The sequence below is a fragment of the Calliopsis andreniformis genome, chromosome 10, assembly GCF_051401765.1.
Source record: "Calliopsis andreniformis isolate RMS-2024a chromosome 10, iyCalAndr_principal, whole genome shotgun sequence".
Taxonomy (NCBI): Eukaryota; Metazoa; Arthropoda; class Insecta; order Hymenoptera; family Andrenidae; genus Calliopsis; species Calliopsis andreniformis.
Window position 1 is genome coordinate 8377386 of NC_135071.1, and position 16490 is coordinate 8393875.

General features: G+C 32.7%; 1 protein-coding gene across 1 annotated transcript in view; it reads right to left on the bottom strand.

Moving 5' to 3' along the window:
* LOC143184576 (RYamide receptor) overlaps window positions 1-16490 on the bottom strand; it is a 61645-nt gene that overhangs the window by 19476 nt on the left and 25679 nt on the right. Inside the window, exon 2 of the mRNA XM_076386911.1 lies at window positions 4543-4926. Within this exon, the coding sequence (XP_076243026.1) occupies window positions 4543-4920 (378 nt within the window). The 5' untranslated portion in view covers window positions 4921-4926. The remainder of the gene's footprint in view (window positions 1-4542; window positions 4927-16490) is intronic.

Sequence of the window (16490 nt, forward strand, 5' to 3'; positions counted from 1 at the left end):
TGGTAGCTTATGAATTTAAAATTTCAGTACACCGTTGAAAATTGTGAATGTTTTATGTAAATTGATTATTTTTCACTATGGATAAAGAATTGCGGGAGGTGTTCGTAGAGAGGTGTCAGAAATTTTTTAGGATTTATTGGAAATCCTTGCTATTATTTGCATGTATTCACGAGCAGTTAATTATCTACGCGAAACAAAATGGTGACGCTGTTAACTTTAACATGCATACGTAAATTAAAGAAGTAAAATTAGGCATGGAACTATCTAACGAGTGAGTTTCGGAATTTTTTGATTTACTAGAAAGAGAAATAGTTTGATGGAACCTAAAACACGCGTTAACACTTTGACTGCCACGTTGGTCATATATGACCAACCACAGTTTCTCCTGTGACACCACGGTGGTCATTGGTGACCGAAGCACTTAATCGTAACAAAGACTTGTTTTAATTTGTCGTTATCAATCGTAACCAAGGCGTCACAATGGTCACCTGTGACCACCAATATAGATACTCCCATGGCGTCCTGAGCGAAACATGTGATTTCGGCGTGGCAGTCAAAGTGTTAAGGTGCACGAATTTGAAGCTATCTGAGTCCAAGTATCAACGAGTAGTGTGGGAGATTCGATTCGTCATCGATTACACTCAGGTATAATCGTATTTGGGAATATTCGTGATGTGTGTGAGATCGGCTGAAGCCACAGACGCAATTTCGTCATTCTTAATTTTTGTCTTATTTTAGACTATAGAATCATCCCTTGAAATTTCTCACACCTGTTGTCGAACATTTTATGTATATTTGGCCAATGTTTGGAATCATTTTCCGAATTTAAAAAAATCAAGCTTGTTTTTTTGAACACACAAGTTGATTAGCAATAAACAACTTTATTAGGCAATTCTTTCACTATAGTGAAATAAGGAATACTGTAATTATTATTTAAAGTAATAAACTCAAGTGATTGCACTATTGACTAGTACAGTATAAAAAATAACGAATCAGTGAATTCATTTATAAATTATGTATCTTATTCTCAATTCTCACAATTCTCTTTCAAGCATTATAAAGCACAAAAAACTGAACGATTCTTATATCTACAATTTTGTTTAACTTCACTTCATTACGAAGTTATTATACAGGGTATCCCAGAACTGGCGGTATCAGTAAAAAGCTGATACGTCACGAAAAAGTAAGTCGAAAATGTGGACTAAAATTCGTTGTTGTCAAGTTTCATTTTTTGTGGCATGATACTTTTGCAAGTCACAGTAATCAGACTCATCAACCAAAGTATTTAGTACTAATATCCAAAGTTTATTATAACTCTTTTTAGTATTGTGTCTCCCTTAATCATAAAGTTGTTTTTTTATCGAGTAAATAAAGGGACGTGACTATGTAAATCGTTTTTGTTTTCATGCATGCGGGTTCACGAGGTTTGAAAAGGACTTTTTAACATAAATTCGCTTTGTTAGTGTCTTTGGTGCATTGAAACAAATTATTTTTTACTTGGTCTAGCGCATGCCGTCTGGAACGCATTTCCGCCATTGAATTCGGTAATTTATTAAAACTTTCAAGGACTGAACGATTTTCCGTCGGTAATCTCGCGCTTGATAAATGAGAATTACGATATTAAATCTTCGTGTAAGAATACAATACCAATCCGCTCGCACAACTTGTTTCCGATGGTCGTTTAAGGTACCGATCTTTTCGGAAGGTTAATGAATTGTCTTCATTTCGATGCAAGTAACCTTTTCGAGTAATTATGCACGTTAACGATGTTATCGTAACTGAAACTGGATTTCCGTTCAGCTGCTTCATGTTCATGAACTAGTAATTGCTTTTACCTGATTCGATCAAATTCCTACAGACAATTTAATTCTCGGTTACGGTTTTCTGCATGGAAAGTGTCCTTTCTCAAGGTCGAATAAGATATGAGGGTGTCGAATAATGTGGGGCCACAGGTGTATGTATTGTTCACGCGGTGATGAAGAAATTCCTCTCAAGTGGGTGCTTTCGTTTAGATGCTCAAATGTAAGGGAAATTTTCAAGAATTTCTTTTTTGGAAAAAAGGCTACTGCGTAGACTTGAAATCTTTCATGTAGATTTCATCCATATTTCATGTAAATGGGTGTACGTAATTTCGAGCATTGTGGAGTTGTCTTAAATTTCCATGTAGTGAATTTGTCAAATACTTTGTGTAGTTTAGAGTTTTCTGTACTATCCCTGAAATTAAATTAATTCCTAGAAAAGGAAATTGAAATTAAGCTGGAATAGAAATCGATTATAATGAAGTAATTTTCATTAATGAAATAATGAATGAAACCAATGGTAAGAAGTCAGTTATAGAAAAGATCTATGCTTAAACAAGATATTTCGGTATATATTATACAATAATTTTATCCAATAGAGTTTCATGTTTCTGTAGTATTGTGAACGATGAAATCTTATTAGTGGTGGAACTGCGTACAATTTAACAGCATCTAGTTTGCTTTAGGCAGCAAATAATTAATCTTACAAACATATACATAACTGATAAGATAACAGTAAGTTCAGTAACATATTTAAATTAATGTTAAAATTGCTGATCCATAGTAAATTTTTTCAGGTGTTTTCAGATAACTTTAACAGAATTTGAACACAGTATGAACATTGCTATATTTGTTGACATTTAATAAATGAAATTAGAAATTAATTATGAAATTTTCCTAGAAAAACTTTTCTGAACAACAATTCTTAAAAAACGATGACAAAATGACTCTTAAATAACTGCTCATATATTTTTAAAAGCAATAATGAGGTTATTATCATCTTCAGCTACATCATTTTTCGCCACTAGGTTCACCTAAATCAATGACATAAATTATTCTCTCATCATGTAGTTGTTAGGGATTGATCCGTCTTTGATGCACTGTTTTCATCGATCTTGTACAGGTATGACATACAATCTCTGTTTAGTTCCCTTAATGAAGCTTTGCAGTACAATTGATTTCACTCACAGTGCGTGGAATAGCAATTCTAGAACAACGACAGAATTGTTCTGCGAAGCCTTAACTTCGATAATAGAGTTAGCGATGAACCTAATTCGGAGATTGGAAATTACGCATGCAGTCTATGTCGAAATTGAAGCGTTTATAAATTCGCTAAAGATGAAACGCATTGAAAGATAAAGCATATGGCGCAGAAATATTAAAGTTTCCCGTCGTCGGCGAAGAAATATGGCGGACAACTGTAACGATAACTCAACAGTTTTTTGCCCCATTCTTCTACACGAAACTTTTGAACAAAGTTCTCCATTCTTTCTCACGATTCAGACAAACCAGTGTCCTTTGGTAATTTAACTCCCATGTGAAAACTGTTTTTTGATAGATTTTCATAATTCATTAGACAGATTTATTTCTCGTCGTGGGAAGAACGTGAAATTCTTTCAACAAATAAGTTTGTTTTAGCTCTCTTCATCTTTCCTTTCTTTAACTTTCTTATTATATATCATGCAAATTTAAAATTGTACGTGCTCACTCTGAAGAAGCTTTCCAAAATACAGGGTGGACCATGAAACGTGATCAGCTTACATTATTCTACTGCTAGTGGTCAATCGGAAATTTTTTGTCTAATATAACATGGTTTAATGAAAGCCTTAAGATAATTGTAACAAATTTTTGTTAACCCTATTTTCCTCAGAGTTTTCAAGGTCACCTTCAGTTTTGTGTAGGAAAACTTATCATTTTTGTACATCCATCATTTAGTGGATACTGAGACGAATTCAGCAAGCATCATAAAAAATATTTTTTTTTAACCTAAACAGACTAAAGAAAATTCTTAAGTGAAAGAATTTTGCAAGATTCTACTAAAGAGAAGTCGCAAGTCATGATATTGTACACTTCCCAGATCTGTTAATGGATTAGTATTAATCGTTCAACAACACTAGTAGATATTCGCAGCTAGTGAGCACCATTCTAAACATTGTTTCAATTAAGATAAATGATATGTTTAAAATTTCTTTGGCTTAGATAAAGGAAAAATATTGATTAGAATGCTTGTCGAATTCGTCTCAATATTCGTTAACAGATAGATGTAAAAAAATTATAGTTTTACCTATAAAAAAACGGAAGGAGACTTTGAAAGGTCTAGAAAAAAAGGTTAGTAAACAAAATTTGGTCTAATCACTTTAAAGCTCTCCTTGAACTAAGTTATATTAGCCACAAAAATTATCGATTGAACCGCTAGCAACAGAATAGTCTCAGCTGATCACATATCGTGATTTACTCTGTATAATTCGATAGTTCCGTGAATGTATAATCAGACATTCAAGTAATCACTTTTTTGATAATAATCGATGCTCAGATAATTGGAAGCTCTACTGTATTAATATTAATACCGATTTGCATGCGGGAAATATCCAAGCATTATTTTGTATTATTTCTCCAAGAATGTAGTTCTCACGTATTTTCTTTACACAAAATTAGTTTCACGTTTCTACAATGTTATAAGTTCATCAGCTATGTTATGAGATGATGACAAAAAGGTAATCAAAGTAATGATCATTGAACATACCTGTAGGTATAAGACAGTGGGACAAAGTTCCTGCCCAAATGGCCAGTATTGCAGTATCAGAATGCTAATAAAGGTTGGTGGCACACAGAACAGGGTCACCAAGATGTCTCCGAGGGCGAGGTTCATGATGAAGAAGTTCGTGACTGTCTTCATTCGAGGGCTACTTAGTACAACGTAGCAAACGAGGCCATTACCAGTCAAGGCGACGACGAAGATGGTGATGTAAAAAAAGTAAATGATGGCTTGGAACCAGGTTGTCGAGAAGGCACCGTACGACTGTGTGAAATGGTCACAATTGACGCTATCCTCCAGATTCGTCCAGTTCCACGGCTGTGTTGTTTCACTTATATTCATTGTCCATGTGTCTTCGTAGATCATTTTAACCTGGAAGGAGACCTTTTTATTATTGCTTATACAATTGATTATAAGAGGTGATACAGAAAATGTGCGACAGTTTCGGAGAATACATTGTACATACGAAAATAATAAAAAAGTTTGTTTATAGATGTTAGAGAGCGCTCAGTTATTTAGTTAGGTAGGTGCCAAGATAGTGCCAATATGTACAGGATGTTTGACAATAGGTGTTAGAAATTTTAAAGAATAATTGCATATGCTAAAATAAGGCAACATTCTGAATTATTAATGGTTGAGAAAATGTCTGACGTACGAGTGAAATATGTCTGACTTGGGGAGCTATTCTACTGACTGATTCTACTGACGTCGGCCCTGCGTCTGACCTGAATAATGCACATCGTCGGTAGAATAAGTTCCAAGTCAGACACATTTCACACGCATTTTAGATGGATCTTTAAGGCAACGAATTTAATTTCTATATAAATTTTAAAACAATTTTATTTAAGTAGCATGTATATTAAAAGTTTTTTTTATTTATTATTGAACCTCAGGCGGGGTTATTAGCAATGGGCACATCGCTGTGTGTATTAACATTACAAATACAATGTTACATAATAACATAATATATAAATAAGTCAGATGTCTAACCATAAATTTTAAGGAGCTAGACTTACAAGAACAAGCGATGTCTTTTAACATAGTTGTGTATAGTTAGTAACGATATAATGTAAGGTTTGCCTAGAAAGTCATCTGATTTAAAAGTTAATAACCTATTTTCTTACAAAATATTAATCAATTTTCAAAATGCAAAATACAAATATTTTGGATTGAAGAGTTTTTACGTCACTTTGTATGCTGCTAGACTAAATAAGAGATAATGAATAACATTTTGTTTATTTTCATGACAACTCATCGTATTTTAAGTATAAAGAAAGTCTGACATGTATATTCGGCGAACACATAATGTCTAATTAGAGTGTGAATTTAATACCTTGTGCAACCGTCTTCATAATACAATGGGGATTAAATTTCAACGTTAATAATATTACTCCAGCTTCGACCGCGCAGCTTTTTGTATCTACCCCTTTCCCTTCGTTGAAAGAAAAAGTTGTAATCTATTTTCCTGCCTCGTTAACCAAACACGTAATTCTGCACATGAAGTATCAACTACGTAAAACAGTCTGTTTTAGGCATAATTGCAGCTCAAAGTTGTATTTCGGGCAAGAAACATCGCGTTCGAACATCAGTGCTTTTGCGGCAAACTGGCACGCGATTTAGTCAGAAAATGATAAAGATTGAGAGTTTCATAATTGTGTGCAAGCATGCAGTGATATTTAACCGAGAAATAAAACGAGACATACGTATATCGTGTTCAGCAATTATGAACATTTAGAATTAGCAACAACTTGAATCGCTTAAAAAATTGTTCAAATCTAAACACATAGCTTTTGTTAAGACGATCATAATTGTGTGACATCTGGTAGACTAGGTTTACGATACGGAAGAATTGGGCTTGCTATTTTTGAGGAAATACACTGTCAGTTTATTGGTAATCATTTGTTAATTTGAATCGAGCAGTAAAGACCCTAGAAATCGCTTCATCGTTTTACGAGTCTGAAAAACACGTGTACTTTAGGGTCCCGAGTCTCTGCTCAATAGCAATTGACGTATCGTAAACATAAAACCCGAGCGTCTTCCGTTAGCGCGCTACCCTCGGGGTCCGTCACCCTTTGGGCCTTTCCAGGGTGATGTCACCCTACGGAGTCTAACCACTACCCCACGCGCTGTCGACAAAGGCTTCCCTCCCATGTCTGTGGTAGGAGTTTGGGGCATAACCTATCCCAGAGAGGCCTCCCTCTAAGGAGTTACGAGGATTCCTATTTGTAAATATTTTCTCCTCCCTCTAACTCAGTTCTGTATAAAGTAAGATTCATCAAAATAAAATTAGATACAACTTAGAATTCATCGGTATCTCTGGTCCTTCGAGCTAAACCTTAGTCGGCACACCACGTGCAAAATTCAACAAAACCAGAAAGATCTATTGATCAACCGCTGGTCTAAATAGTTTTAATAATAAAATACAGAATTTTTGAGAAATATGGATACAAAGAAAAATTTTTTTTACGAAAAATTTTCTGTGAAAATACAGAGTAATTTCTTTACAGACAATTACTTTCAGTTCATTAATTAAGAAATATTTGTTTAGCTGTTGTCAAACTTTTGCAGGATAGTATACGAGTCTTCGATAACAGGTGTCAGAAATTTTAAGAGGTGATTCTACACATGAAAATAAGTCCGAAACTAAGATAGACGAAACTGCGTAGGAGGCTTCATTTCCGAATTGGTAATTGTTGACAAAATGCCTAAAATACGCGTGAAATCTGTCTGAGTTAGGACTTATTCTACTGTCGACTTTGAGTAAGAGAGCGCTCAGGCTCAACCATCACCACCGATCGTCAGCCATCAACCAAATTTCAAACGTACATATGACAGACATGACATATCTAATAAATAAAACATAAATAATTGTCAAACAACACTACTTTATATTGTGTCTTGCATTCGTTGTATATTTTCTTTCTATTGACATAAATAAAAATATTTACTGAAAATATATAAGAGATATGTGTTTATATTGTTTGACATGTAGTGGCTGTGGTTACGTTACGACCACTAACTACCAGCAACCGTTTACGACTGATTTATAATTTCTAACAGAAATTGAAACAGAGATTCTAACAGAATCTCAAAATATCAATTATGATTTGTTCAAAAAAGTCTGTCTGTTATAAGCGTTCAAAAATATTAAAGTAATATATTATATTGCTGTATACATATACATATGATTATTAAAATATTAATAAGATGAGACCTAACCCGGTCGAGCACAGAGAAATTAATTGAATAAGTCCCAAGTCAGTCACAGAGAAATCAGTAAAATAAGTTGCAACTCACGCACAGTAAGGTCTGTAAAATAAGTCCCAAGTCAGACACATTTCATGTGAATATTAGGCGTGTTCTCAGTAATTAATAATTCTGAAACAAAGTTTCAAATGCAATTCTGTCATTCTTGATTTTCGTCCTATTTTGTCATGTAGAATTACTTCTTAAAATTTCTGACATATGTTATCCAATATCCTGTATGTCACAAGGCCTGAAATCATATCCTACATACATGTAATAAATGTATTGCCAATATATGAAAGGAAATTTCTAGTTATCAAAGTTATAAATTGAAAGTTATCAAGGTGGGAACGATCAGAGATATGCAAAATTGTATCACCTCTCTACTCTGTAAGCTCTAGTAGATGGAAATTTGCATAGATTTGTCCCGTAGATAGTCACACTAGTATAGTGTATAAGAACGTAAATCGTGGCAGTCATTCAGAACGAAAATATTGAAAATATTAAAGTATTGAAAATTTTAAGTTCTTTAGTTAATCAATTTTTAGTTTTAAAAATCGTCTAAAAATAAATATCTCCAAATGGGAATTCCACTAATCCTCATTCTGAATCATTTTAAGGGTTCAACTCCGGTATACTAGCTCGTGGTACTTAAACACCTGGAATTTAAGAGTCGTAGAAACAACGAGTTGTCTAATTAAACATTCCATTTGTTTTAAAAGCTCTTCGGTACTATGGTGCTGCGTCCATATCTCTCTAAAGTAATTTAACGCCTGACACAGACATAGCTTAAAATAAAAACCGCCGTGTCGTACTTGTTTTTCGCTGAACAACCTTTGTGTGAAAAATGCAATTGATTTTGCAGTTAAATTTCTCGCTCTTGAAATCTCCTTTTTTTCATCTCTGTATGGAGTAGTAATTTGTCAAGTTTCTTTGTTCCCGTGTGCTTCAGAACACGTTCCCTTCGACATGAAAAAAATGAAAAGCCATTTGTTCATAAATCATACGCAGGAAAAATTTCGAATAGATTCAAAGAGGAAATGGTGTAAATAAAGATGATAAATAAATCGCATTCGTGATGACAGAGCAATCGAAGTTCCTCGTATATTTAATTTCGAATAAAATAAAAATGGGAGATATGTATTTTATAAAATGTAAATATGTGTTGATGCAGAATTATTATAGATATGATATGAAAGAAATGTATAAACAAGGATATTGTAAGTAAGTTTTAAAAATAATGTTATTAATACCATTTAGTAAATGAATTAGCTTAATTTTTGAATATCTAGAGTGACATTAATACCAGTTTTTAAACTGTCCTCTTTTTTATTATGGCATTTCGTCTTTATTTATGAAACTACAATTTGAATAGGAAAATGGTTGGTAGAATCTTTAAGCTAATTGAAATAAATATTTAAAGAAGTAGTAACAAAACTGACTTTTGAAAATGAAAACCTTCAAGGTTAAAGTCACTTACAGTAAAAAAGTTTTTCGAAATAGAAATTGCGATTAGTCAAACATTTTTTCTAGGTAGGACTTTATAAGGCAACTTTGAATTCATATTCAGTGATGAACATTTTATTCCTATTCTTCCTTCAACGGAACTTTTTGATGGGGAAAGAGAATAATCAAAGTTTAACTGTCGTCAGAAAAGATTAAATAGATCTGCCTTTATGAGGAATTAAAGTCCTTCATTTTTTCATACCTTCCTTCGTCTCATTAGGTTCTTCTTCGTGAAAGTAACATTACATACGGTGTCCTTTGCGACTTTTGTATAATCATTTTGTCAAAAATGCATGAATCATGCGTATATAATTTTCTCTTTTATATTATAATATAAAAATGAAAAATGAAAAATTATTTTCCTTTTGAAAAATAAAAGGTTTATTATTAATTTCATTTCTACCTTTAGTAAGTCATCATTAAGATATAGTATTTAATCTAGTTATGGATTAATATTATCAGGTTAAATATGAAGTTATTAATTTGCAATCCTATTTTTATTATAAATTTTACTTTCTTAATTCTGTTTTGTCATTAACTCGAATATGCAAAAGCCTTTTTCAGCTGAAGAATAAATATATACGTCATGAAAAACAAATACCTATTAATAAATTTTTTAATTAAGCAATTTCTTTATGTACTTAATTCCTATCTGTTTATTTATAATTTGCACTTATTTATTATATACATATAATAAAATATTTTATGTTGGAAATACCCACCCTAAGTGCTCTTTAAATTTTTAATTATCTTTAATGTTGCACAAGAAAAGTAAAATAGTTATTTCAAATTTAATAAGCTTTTCTCACAGTAATATTGGTTGAACATTTCGCACTTACTGATTGTTGTATGTCCTGAAGTATGTATGTAGTACGTAATTATTACCGAATTGATTACAGGCGTTATAAATATTACGATATTGGCGTCACGGATAAATGGCTGAGCAATTATTTTTAATCTCGATATTTCGTTTCGAGATACACAAGTTACGTTTAAACCATTTATTATCTGTGTCTGGATGAATAATATGTTTTGGTCGATGCTGTAAATCGTGTATCGGATTATGCAGCTCGAATGCACATTGTTACCGAAAATTGACTTCCTGCTATTCATCAAATTTACCGAACTTGTCTGAAAATTTTATCAAAATTTCTCGTGTCATATTAGAATTCGTCGCACGTACAAAGACACGTAATTTTTTCTGTAGGTACTTTGCTGGGTCGCGGCACCTCTATGAATTAAGGTTCAATAAATTGTTAAGCAATTTAAATGGCTAATCAATGACCTAAGTTTTTATTTTTGGCTTTGATGATTGTTCTTCAGTGCACATGTCTGCACAATTTTGGAATGCTAAAATGAAAACTCTAAACTCATCTTGAATGTGAACATAGTAGAAATAATGATGACTCTTGAATCTTGCAATATCACAGCCAATTAGAAACGAAATTGTTAGTTTTTATTGATTTGTAGATTATAAATGAGTTTCAAGTACTGCCTACAATTCTGGTTAATTTTGAATAGTTACTAATGTCACTGAATTTGTTTAAAAGTAGATTGTACATAAGCTTATTAAAAAATATGCAGTTAATTCCATTTAAAAAAATGGGCCTCTAAAATTGTTTCATTAAAAATGATTGATCGAATTTTGAACAATGCGACAGTCAACACGACTGAACTTTGACACGCATGTGTCAACGTTCAAAGCAATTTCGAATTTTAAAGAACCTTTCGCAAATGCATAAAATAGTACGTAACAAAAACTGACAGAAGTGGAGCACCCTATATAACAGCATTCGTTCGCACTTAAATGAAATCAGAGTTTTAAACGGACGAGATTTCATTTAATCAAGATTGAATTGGTAATTCACTTTTCGTCTCTTCTAAAACTTTTTATGCAGTCATAAGATTCATTAGCAGGATATATCCTTCCGATTCACTGATATCGAGGTTGCTCGTGACACTGGTGAAAAAATTTGCTTGCAAAGAGGATGCATCAGACCGTGCAACGTGTAGATAGCTGTTAGGAGTGACACGAAAGTTAATCGCTCTTTACGTTCGTTTCGACACGTTTTGCAGAAGACGTGAGTCTCTTAGATTTAATTACCTTCTTTAACCGTTAATTGGTTCTTTTGTCATTGAAATTGAGAAGTAGAGAACTACTTGAGTGAAAATTCGGAGAAAAAATCAACAGGAATAGCTTAATAATTTAAATAATTGCTTTTTGTATTGGACATAAATAGGTGCTATTATTTTAAAGTTGTGTTTATTTTTGCCAATCATTTTTTTTATTGATTTCATGAGTTTTACTAGTAATTGATACCAGTATGTTAAAATTGTGTTTATTTTTAACGGTAATGGATATTAAAAGAATCTTAAGAAATGAGGAAGAAGTTGAGAAAGTTATTTTTATACGCTAAAATACACTACTTACTGGACATTCGTATTCTTATTAACGAACGAGGACGTTCTTTGCTCAACGATTGCATTAAATTAAACATTTCAACTTCCACAAATTATGTTTGTACATGTTCATTTTGGGAAGGTTAAATTTGAGTTTGTCTAAAGTTCTATGTTACTGAAATTCCAATTACATCGAGTTTCCAGTTTCAGTATTACTTTCACGTAAATATGAATGAATTACAGATGGCAATATATTAAGATTTTGATGTTATTAGTGTATCAGTTGTTATTCTTCAAGTTGGTTCTCAAATTTACAGTTACGTATATTATAACGTCTGAATATTACACTTTATGAGATTACATATAATATTCTGTTCCTCCATCCTTAATCAAAGGAACTTATAACTTGAAGAAGGGGTTAAATATTACCTCAAAAGTTAATTACATGTTTCATATTCTCAGACGGTATGTTTAAAACTCTATTATTTTTCAAATATATAAATTCCAACGAATTCTGAAGAATTTTATTTGATCGTTATCACTACATCAATCTATAAAATGTAATAAATTAAAAAAATTATTATGAGAGACATTAAACTATTAAAATTCCAAATAACTAATATGGAAGTTTGTGACGTTCATTGAAATTCAACCTGCAATTATATGAATAAAAGAGAATACTCACATTAGGAACAATCGTTTGCAATGAATGGCCCATTTATTGGAAAGCTAATGTCACCTATCTCAAAAACAGGATCACTTTTGTCACTTGCAAGAAAAAGTGTCGTACTACGTCGAAACGGATTTCTAGATAAATTGTGATGTGACCTCCACTATATCCATCATGTGCCATAACTTAACAGTTGACAAATAAGGACAAGAGATGATGAAAACGACCATCGCTCTCTAACTTCTTTCTTGTCAAAATTCTAGATCACATTGGATTTTTCTCGTCCTAACCCTGTGATGTAAACAAGCAATTCCTTTATCAAAATCTCATCGAGCATGCGAGAAGGTCCAACCATTTTTTTCCATTTTCACTCCAGTCTGCACAATAGCTAATACGATTTTCAGCTCGATAGAACAGTCCTTTCATTTGCATGAGCGAAAACTTTTCGACAAATGTTTCAATGAACTGATCAGAAAATGGGTGTTCGTTATCAATTTCACTGAAAAAAATGCTCGAGAGTTCCTGACCCAGATGTTAACATTGTTTGCAGGATATAAACGTGATGCTTACAATATTGAGTGGTGTCTGTTACTAATTACAGTTTTCACGCTGGTACATAGTTTCGCGTAAAAAGCTCACTTCTTCTTTCACGTTTCAAACAAATTTTCAAATATTTAAATTTTGTTGTATTTAAGTATTAAGATCGTTAAACTCACAAAAATTTAAGTGTTCAAATACTTAAATTCTCAAGTATTGGAAATTTTTTCTTATTATTTACGGTAGAAACCTTTTGCAGAGTTATTAACAATATGCACATTACTGTGCATATTAACGATGTAAGTAGATAAGAAATTTTCTTAATACTAACTAGAAGTATAATTACGCGTACAATTATAACTGGTCTCTTAAAGATACAAACTACGCCTTTTTAGATATTTATGTATGGTAGTTAGAGATGTAATGTGTGGTTTAACCAAAAGGGTATCTGTGATGTGAGGGGGAAAAATCCTTCTTTACAGAGTGTTCGAATAAGTTCATTTTTCTTTCTTTCAAACACCAGACATTGTCACAGCATGTGATTTAAGTCCTGTTCGAGATAGCCACACTGACATTTGGGATTATGAATAAGGTTGACCTTAAAAAGTGAAGCCGCCAGATGATAATGGTTCGTTTTAAATCGGTTAACCCAACATATGAATTTCTTAGGGAGATCCTTATGAGCAAACCATGGTTTGGAACCTGCGTCATAGAAGTGCTCGAAGAACTTGGCTCTTTTGAGTTTAGCTTCTTTGAACATGTCTCTTTGTCTCCATCTTAGCTTGCACCCTAAAGCTTTGACCGAAGTCAGAATATGGGACCAATATGTATATTAGAAGGGGGGACAGTTTGAGTAGCCTCTTTTGCTAAGGCGTCCACTCTTCGTAGGGTAGAATATTAATATATGAGAGAATCCAATAGAAGAATAGTTTCTTCCTGCCAGTAAAGAAGGCGTTAATAGATTCCTTAATGTCTAAAAGAAAAGAGTTGGTTCTAATATTGATCGATCTTCTACTTTTAATAAGAAATTTATCACACAAAAATTCAGCTCTGTGTCGAAGGAATAGGTACAAACTGAATTCCTTCGATTCCTAACATAGGTTGTTCCAACTAGGGAAAATAAACTAAACAGATATAATCAATAGTTGACCTTATTAAGCTTTTATAAAGCGTTATCAATGTAAGAGAATCAGCTCCCCATGTTATGTCACTTATGAATTTCAATATATTTAATCTATTTAAGCAAGTACGGCGAATGAATTCTGTATGTTCAGTGAATTTGAGTTGCTAGTCGAACTGAATACCTAAGAATCTAGCCGCGGCACTAGATTTAATAATACAATTTTCCACCTTGATAGAACAAACACCCGGGAGAATACTTTTCGATTAAAGTGCACTCGAACCGTCTTCTCGGGAGACAGTGATAACCCTAGCAAATTAAGGTTGTTACCAATCACTGTGACAGCTTTTTCTATTGCTCTTTTACTGAGACTTGGGCTCGATACAGGACAAAAGATAGCAATATCATTCGCAAACTGAACTAACTGGACATTACTGTCAACCGTCAGGAATATTTTTCACATAAATTAGGTACAGCAAGGGGCTAAAGGCCCCTCCTTGCGGCAACCCCTTATATATCTCTAGTTTCAGTGTTATCTGAGTTGAGAATGAAGGATACATTGCGTTCCTGAGTTAAGACCTCTACAAAGTTTACTATATTATTAGAGCAACTAATATCTTGAAGCCTTTCTCTTAAAATGTTGCTGTTCACATTGTCGAACGTCCTTTAGATGTCCAACAAACAGAACAGAACATCTTCCTTCCTGGAGAAAGCCTTCTGTATGGCTATCAATGCAACTAGATTATCCGAGCAGGACCTACCGAAGCGAAATGCTGACTAAGAAGGTGAAAGGAAACCCCGAGGTCTCCAACCATCATTGAAGTCTTGCCTTAACCATTTTTTCAAGGATCTTACATAGGCAGGATGTAAGTGAAATCGAACGAACACTTTGCCCATCCTTCTTGTCTATAAAGAAAGTTAGACTATCCTTCCATCTAGGAGGAAACTTGCTGTGGATATAGATCTCGTTTAACAGATCAAGAAGGATAAGTTTTAGCTTGAGAGGTAGTTTTACAATAAACTGGTATTCTATCTTATCTGGACTGAGAGAGGACTCGGGTTTACAACTATCAAGAGCAAGATTAAGTTCTCGAAGATCAAACTGAGAATCTAAGAAATAATTACTCTGATTTGTGTCATGAAAGATGTTAAACGATTCAAAGGAACTCAGTAGGGACTAATTTCGTTAATAGCTTTTTCAATTTTACTCCTATATTACTCCTGCGCATTTGTTTTTTAATAACCTACATTTGTTCAATACGTATGAAATGTTAGTGTTAAAATTAATACATTGGCAAAATTCTCTAAAGTCATCTCTTTTTTCTGTTTTAATATATTTCTTTGCTATTGTCACCCGCTTTTATACTCAATATAGTCAGCCAGATTAGCTGTGTGTTTCTATTTTTAAAAATTTTCAAATTTCAGAAATTTTGAGATCTAGTGTGTATTATAAGCGATCTAGTAAAATAAGAAGAGTGTAGTGGATTTTTGTGATAAAAATGTGGGATACCCAAAGGAGCAGAGGAAACAGATTACATGTAGTCAGACACACCCCCAAACGATAATGTGGCAGTGTATGTATACCTTTTTTTCCCTCTTTCATACATATTTTATCGCAAAAATTGTTTCGACTGAAAATTATTCTTATTAATGGAAATTTTAAAAAGATCTAAAAGCTAAAAACTGAAAACACTAATTCTTATTATAATTATGCTGTGTGGCGAAGTACTTTTTACTTGAAGTTAATACTTTTAATAATACTTATCACAATATCTTATATTTTAGCACAATGGAAAAAATTAATATAATTGTATAATATAGTAAGTTAATCTTTATTTTCCTTAAGTTAGAAATTGATTTCTGTAATTCTGAAAATCGTGAGCATGAACCTTTGATTAGTAGGGTATATTGTTATAGAAAAGGTTTAAAATTTTTTTTTAAAACAGAATTACAGCTTTGGATAATTATTTCACAGACACATTTTAATCCTTTATAATACAGTTAGTAAACAGTATACAAAAATGTTAATAATATTAGTAGATACAATACTATTGGTACATGAGTGATAATATTAGTACTACTCTTACCATTTTCGGTACTATTTTAAAGTAACTTAGAGAGGAATATTGAAAAGTACCAACCTATATTTTTTAATTGAATATTTAAAATTTTATCTAATTTTATGCTTACCACATTTTCTTGAGATATTGGCATATATTTACACATCATTTACTCCCTACACATTTTATTTCAATTTCTATTTTAAATCGCAGACCCTATTTGTACTTGACATTGCCGAAACAGAAGCTTCCCACAATTTCAGATAAAAATCTGAAGAGAAAGATATACTTTTAGATATCTATTACGAAATCAATATGGCTATTTCACTTGGGACGTACCGTCATGTTGAAAACGCCCTTTGAAATCACCGAGGTATCAATAGATTTAATGAGATGT